Source organism: Medicago truncatula, chromosome 4 (genome assembly GCF_003473485.1).
Source record: "Medicago truncatula cultivar Jemalong A17 chromosome 4, MtrunA17r5.0-ANR, whole genome shotgun sequence".
Classification (NCBI taxonomy): Eukaryota; Viridiplantae; Streptophyta; class Magnoliopsida; order Fabales; family Fabaceae; genus Medicago; species Medicago truncatula.
The window spans coordinates 9,655,935-9,662,729 of record NC_053045.1 but is presented as its reverse complement, the minus strand read 5'-3'; the positions used below and the strand labels follow the sequence as shown (position 1 = coordinate 9,662,729).

Here is a 6,795-nt window from a genome sequence, read left to right as displayed (position 1 = left end):
GTTTGCTCTGATACAAGGCCTATATTTATAGTAAAAGTATCGCTTAAAATTTGGAACAAATCTGCACCCAAAATACGTTTCTGTTATTTGCTGCCATCGTGCCACGATGCAACCCCATCGTGCCACGATTTTTCCAGTGCTTTGCCTCAAACTTGAAACCTCCAATCGCGCCACGTTGCCCAGCAATCGTACCACGATTCCTGAAGATCTTGATTTTAAGTTAACTCTCACACAAGGCTTTTAAGGTTTTTTAATACTTTACTCTTTAATCTTTATGTTTCATTTCTCACTTAATTTTTTCTTTTTTGTTTTCTTTGAGTTTGTAAATTTTGTTTTGGAGTGAATTGATGGTGTTGATGCAGGTTAAGACTACAAATCCAAAGATATATCGTTTATAAGAAGAAGAAAAAAAATAAAGATCATTTATAAATATTGTTTGGCCACTGTATTTATAACATTTCTCTTTTATTATCATAGATTTATAATTTTGATATTAACGTTATATTGAAATTGATAATCTATTGAAATTATTGAATAACTGGAGCAAATCCAAGCTCCCTAATAAAGTGTTATCACCCGCAAATTAAGAGGCGCAGGACCATATGCAAATATATGTAGTTCTATTAGTAGAGTAAATCTCTTTATTTGTTAACGATACATAAAGTTCTTACATAACAATATCATACATATACCCACACACATGCACATATAATATATTGTTTTTCAAATCCAAACCAAAATGGAAAGGAAGACAAATGGAGCAATTTTATTTAAGTAGTAGATGCATGATCATGCATGGATGGTTTTTGTTGGACATATTAAGTGGAAACTTCTGAGGGCATCTTCAAGGATAGGTTTTCGAATTCAGAGTTAAGGGCATTCCTGAATGCAGTTTGTGCATGAGATCCAGAGAGAAAACACCAGCCATATTTAATATCTGTGTTTGGATTACGAGCGCAAAAGCTTCCACTTCCTTTCTTCTTGCAGTCGGCATGAGACTGGCATAAGTTAGGATCTTCCTCCATCTTCTTCATCATATCATGTTCAGATATGTAATCTCTGCAAAATCCATTCAGAAATGTTTCGGGGTGGCAGTAACAACCCGGTTCACGTTCTGACCCACTGTAACATACTTTATCCGGTTGCCATGCCCAACAAAGATGACTTTCACAAGCTTCTACCTTCTTCATAGGAAACACAGCAACTGTATGGTGATGGCATATTGTTAATTCAAACATATATAGTTAATTCGAACATAAATAGATAAATGGTGAGACATAGTTTTACTATAAAGAGTTGTAGATAATTTATTCAATACCTTATGAAAATTAACCACATGAGTAAATCTGTAAGTGTTGTGTTCCCATTAATTAAATTTTAATCCACTTGATATTTACCAAAATGACTAATTTTCATCGAGTGTTAGATAATATTTGTTTTTTCATTAGTTCCCTATAATTCCTTCTAATATATATTTAGAAAAATGATAACATGTACTCTAAATATATAATTTCTCTTGAAATTGATTTCTATTTTAAGATAACATAACATGTTTGCTAGAAACGCATAATATAAGAAATACTAATTAAAGATACAAGACTGCAATATTATACATACAGAATGTGGCAAGCAAGAAAAGGACCAAAAGAGGGAGTTTAGCATAAGCCATATTGCTTGAATGAATAGAAAGAAGCAGCTACGAACAGTTTTATAAAGCTAGCTTGGTGTTTTGTTGTGATTGCATGCATTAGTTCATTCTTGCATGAAGTTATTTATAGACAAAAAAATGCTTTTGTATATCCTATTCACATTAAGTTTGCCATGCCATATTTTCCATAATTAAGTTATCTTATTTGTGCCTGTCCTTTTCTATGTAATTATATGTTTGGTACGAGGAATCTAGAATTGTATAATAGGGCTGGACGGCTGTTTTTGTTGTATCTTACGGTCTTATGTGCATTTCAATATAATTTCAACTTCAAGTCATTATTAGACAAAGAAAATAAAATAATTACTAAAGCATGGAACGCGAGCTTAATAAAATAAAATAAAATATTATAATATGTGCATCGGCTAGTGACTTCATATAGCATAGTTACGTTGGTCGGCTCTCTTTTGGTTCTTTTTCTCTTTCACTCACCTAAGAGGGATGATTTTAGATATTTTTTAACTTGGAATCACCCATTTGCATCTTTTTCATTTTCTTTCGATTTAAATAGGTTATTTTCACAAATATTAAGTTTTTTCTTTTGTGTTTTTTTTTGTGATTTCATTTCATCGTATGAGTACGGCTTTGTGTTGTTCGTCGTCTTGTGCGGCATTGTTTGATTTCGTTTTCATCTTGTTGCGGTGTTTGTTTGGTTCATATTAGCTTCAGTCAATCAGAGTTCAATCAATGATTTAGACATCAACGTTATATATCCGGAAGCATGAGTATTCTGGTGATTTAGATTGTATCATATTGTTTATAGGCATTTTACTTTTGTATGCTATTAATTTAGGTGTTGTGAGTTCGTTCGCAGATTCACCTTTTACATTTTCATCGATGTTGATATCAGATGTATTCTATCAAATTGTTTGAATGAATTTCGTTTTGTTTGTCAAAATTAAAAATTAAAAAATATAGCATGGTTGGTCCTTAGATTTTGGGTGCATTCCACGGTAAAAAAAATGGTATCCTCTTAACTTTATAAGTAAATCTCCTCCCGTAAAATAAACGAAATTAAATCTCCTTACATTTTTTATTGCAGAACTATAACTAAGTTTTTTAAACTCAAGGTTGTTTTAAAAACTATTTTCATAGGAATAAAAGAATCTATTTAACCTATCTTTTGATATATTGAAAACTACTAATAATATTTTAGTAATTTTAATTTAGAACATATTTTTTCAGTGGATTACTAGTACCATAGATTGTTAATTTTATTTTATAAGTTGTACATGTATCAGAAAAATAACTTTAAATATCACGCATCAAAATATCTACAATAGCTTTTTATACTTTAAATATCATTTCACCATTAATCGTAAAAATCATCATATCTTATGAAAGTTTTATGATGCCTGACATATAATTTCAACTCATTAGTAGAAAACGATTGAAAATTTCAATATTAAAAAAAGGCTTATTGATGTGTTTAGCCCTTGCAATTAGGCGGCATTTAAAAATGCGTCCCTGTAATTGCTAATCCTGGCATTTTAACCCTGCAATTGTTAATCATTTAAAATTTCGTCCCTCTCCCCACTTAATCACTGCCACGCCACATGAAATTCCAAATTTACCCCTGGGTTTCCAATTCTTTCTTCAATATTTTGTCCTCTTCTTAAGGGCAAAATTGAAATTTCATGTGTGACAGTGATTGCCACGTCATCAAATTAGTGACGTGGCAGTGATTAATTTGGTCCAAGGACCAAATTTTAAATGATTAACAATTGCAGGGTTAAAATGCCAGGATTAGCAATTACAGGGACGAATTTTTAAATGCCGCCTAATTGCAAGGGCTAAACACATCAATAAAAAAAATATAAAGATATAAAAAAAGTCCTCGTACGTATATGTTGGTAGAACTTGAGCATATTGCAACAAAGAGGCGTTGTTTGGTTACTGATGACATCTGGTCATAATATCTATTGTAGTGTTTTACATAATCTTTTTGCTATTTAATTCTTGACTTTTAGAGAATTTACACTTAGTAACTGATAGTTTGGGAAATGTTTGTCTTGTATTTAAACAGTCCTTATGAGTCATTTTGCTTCCCAAATTAGACAACTCTTAAAGGGTGTCAGTGTCTTAGAGGATTTATAATGAGTAACTAATAGTCTGGGAAATGTTTGTTTTCTATTTAAAACAGTTCTTGTGAGTAATTTTGTTTCTGTAATTAGACAACTCTATAGGGTGTCAGTGTCTTTTTGGTGTTAATCGTCAAATTGGTCAAGTTAGATGTTGCTCTATGGATGTTTTGGATGTATTAAGACCACTCACATTGAAGAATTAAAGCTCATATACTTTGTTCGACAAAATTTTGTCCCAAGTTCTAAGACAAGTCAAACTTTAAGTTATCTGGAAGCTAAAGAATTATAGCAAGACAAAACTTTTGTCAACATACGCGGCACACACAAAGCAACACACGATGCATGTCAAGTACAAAATCAAGGAGGAAGTTACGTCAAGTTGTGCAGCACACATAGAACAACATGCAACACGCATACCAAAAGTCAAATCTCATAAGTTCCTGTCAAGACACGCGGCACGAGTGCCTCAGTGCACAGAGTGCGCACTCAGGCACGAATGCACATTATCAAGGCAATTTTTAGTTTTAGTTAACTAAAGTTCTAGCTGTAAATATTGAGATGGACTCTATTGCGATTACTATGCAAGTCTTTCAACATATATGGCCAATACAAACCTTGTCAAAATTGTAACAATTTCATTTTATAACCTTCTTAATGAGAACCACATGCTCCACTACGTACCCCAGAAACAGCTAGGTAAGCTTCATTCTCATTGATGCATTTAAGTAAAACTCCTTTAACAGTTTTCTTAAACAATTTGTTTCCAATGACCACATAGCTTAAGGCTCTGTATCACGTCTTTCGACTAATCGTGCCTGACGGATTTTCAAGGTACTCTACGATTGTTTTGAAAATGTATTTATAACATTTCTCTTTTATTATTGTAGTATCACTACCAAAAAAACGGCTATTGGCCACACTAAAATTGCCACGATTTTTCCTTAGGCGTGGATAACAACAAAAAATGATAGAAGGGTCCACTTGCCACATTATGACTCTCACGGTTTTGTTTTGACCGTGGATAACTTTGATATACTGGACAAAAATATAGAAGGCGCGTAATACACATTTCATTCCCACACTTTTTTTTCTCCAAAATTTTCTCTCCACTTTCACAAGTCGCGCCATAACACCCCACTCCTTCTTTCAATCTTTCATCCCATCAAAAAATCCCAAAATCAGTTTCATCTTTCTTCCCCAAAGTCATGGCTTTCTTCAGAAAACTTAATTGCATCTTTCTTCCCTAAACCCTAATCCCCAAATTAGTTTGTTACCATCCTCTGTTGTAAGCTTTCTCAATCAGTTCGAATTCTCCATACACACAATCTACTGTAAGCTTTCTCTCTATAATAAGATGTTAATTTAATTTCCCTGCTTATCAGCTTGGTCTTCGCTCAATCTGGGAGTCACACGCTGTTGTATTTGTTATAGGTGCTTTTTGTCCCTCACGATTTGAAGATGTGAAGTCTGCAATTGGTTAGTGAGACATGATTTTACTATTTATAAATAACTATATTTTTCTATAATTTTTTTAATAAAGTTAAAAGCCATAAGTTGTTCCAAAAGCTTCCGCGGTTGATTATTAGGTTAAATATGTTAGAATTTCTTTATGACTGGTGTAGGAACTGTGTATACATATTTTCTTTGATTTTGGAAAATTTGAGTTGAAATTGAATTGCCTAGAGGTCATAAGCTGTCAGTGAGTTGTTTTGGGAATTTTGCCTTAAATGACTAAGTTGTGGATTAATGCATATACTGATGATGCTATTGGAAAACTATATGGTGCTGAGCACTCGGGTCGAGTACGCGGTTTGGGTTTGGGGGTTTGTCCAACTATTGCTTTTGGAAAGCGTAGGCATTTCACAGATTTTATTCAAGCTGGTAGCTCTAATGAAAAGAATGTTGAAGACTTACAGAAGCAAGTAGAAAGTTTGGGAGAAAAACTAATTGGATATGAAAAGACTAAGGAACAGCTTACACAGGCTCCAGAGAAGCTTACAAAAACAACTGAGCAACTTACACAAACGACCGGTCAACTTGAACAAACGCAATATCATTTGGCAATTATGGAAAAGTTCATGCAGCATAAATTTGGTGATGAGTTGTCTATGTTCATCAATAATGTTCCTCCATCTTAGTTTTCACTTATCAATGTTGCACTCTAGCTTTTCACAAGTACTATATAATTTATTTTTTGAAGTTAAGTAGTTGGAGTATTATAATTGTTAATTAGTTTATCTTTATGTTGGGGTCAACTTTTGTTAGTTTTTTTTTTTTTTGTTACATCAACTTTTGTTAGTTTTTTTCAATTATATATGGAATATTTTGTTTCACTACCAAAAACTCGCCATTTAGCCACGGTCAAAACCGTAGCTAACGTGCAATATAGGCGTAGCAAAAAAAATTACCCACGGTTACAAAACTGTGGTCAATGGGGGCGTTGCAAATTTTTAGCTACAGTCAAATTGGCATTTAACTACAAGCTTCGAAATCGTGGTAACAAATGTTAGCCACACTCAAACCGTGGCAACTCTGTTTTTACAGCTTTCTAAAATTAAATATTTGCCACGGTTAACACGTGGCTAAAATGAGCGCCAAATTTTCCCGCAAATTCTTGCCACGGTCATAATATGATACTTAACCACAGTCAAGCCTTAGCTAATTTAAATTTTGGGTTGATTTAAAAGGCTTTGTTTGCCACAGGTGAACCGTGGGTAATTTTACTATTATTTTTTTTAAAAAAAGAAAATTGTAGGTTGATTTCATACACCCTACTTTGGTGTTTTAACCTCAATAATAAACACAATTATGAAACTATTATAATTTTGATATTAACATTTTATGCAAATTGATAATCTATTGAAATTTATTGAATAACTGGCGCAAATCCAGGCTCCAAATAAAGTGTTATCACCCACAAATAAAGAGGCGCAGGACCATATGCAAATATGTGCAGTTCTATTAGTAGAGGAAATCTCTTTATTTATTAACAATACATAAAGT

General features: G+C 32.9%; 2 protein-coding genes across 2 annotated transcripts; one reads left to right on the top strand and one right to left on the bottom strand.

Annotated features, from left to right (window-relative positions):
- Nucleotides 1-601: 601 nt before the first annotated feature.
- On the bottom strand, nucleotides 602-1,812 carry LOC11429695 (albumin-1). Its single transcript, XM_003605158.4, has 2 exons — nucleotides 1,618-1,812; nucleotides 602-1,204 (listed from the first exon to the last, which is right to left on the bottom strand). The coding sequence occupies exons 1-2, from the start codon at nucleotides 1,667-1,669 to the stop codon at nucleotides 819-821; spliced, it is 438 nt and encodes a 145-aa protein (XP_003605206.1). The 5' UTR covers nucleotides 1,670-1,812; the 3' UTR covers nucleotides 602-818.
- A 3,023-nt stretch (nucleotides 1,813-4,835) lies between these two features.
- On the top strand, nucleotides 4,836-6,097 carry LOC120580129 (uncharacterized). The gene is made up of 2 exons (XM_039833279.1): nucleotides 4,836-5,123; nucleotides 5,224-6,097. The coding sequence occupies exon 2, from the start codon at nucleotides 5,520-5,522 to the stop codon at nucleotides 5,928-5,930; it is 411 nt and encodes a 136-aa protein (XP_039689213.1). The 5' UTR covers nucleotides 4,836-5,123; nucleotides 5,224-5,519; the 3' UTR covers nucleotides 5,931-6,097.
- The last annotated feature ends 698 nt before the right edge of the window (nucleotides 6,098-6,795 follow it).

Bases quoted from the DNA above. Each gene is read 5' to 3' on its own strand.
- LOC11429695 (XM_003605158.4), bottom strand. From the start codon at position 1,669: ATGGCTTATGCTAAACTCCCTCTTTTGGTCCTTTTCTTGCTTGCCACA. The intron at 1,205-1,617 runs GTATGTATAATA...ATCACCATACAG, and splicing joins TTTCTTGCTTGCCACATTCT to TTGCTGTGTTTCCTATGAAG.
- LOC120580129 (XM_039833279.1), top strand. From the start codon at position 5,520: ATGACTAAGTTGTGGATTAATGCATATACTGATGATGCTATTGGAAAA.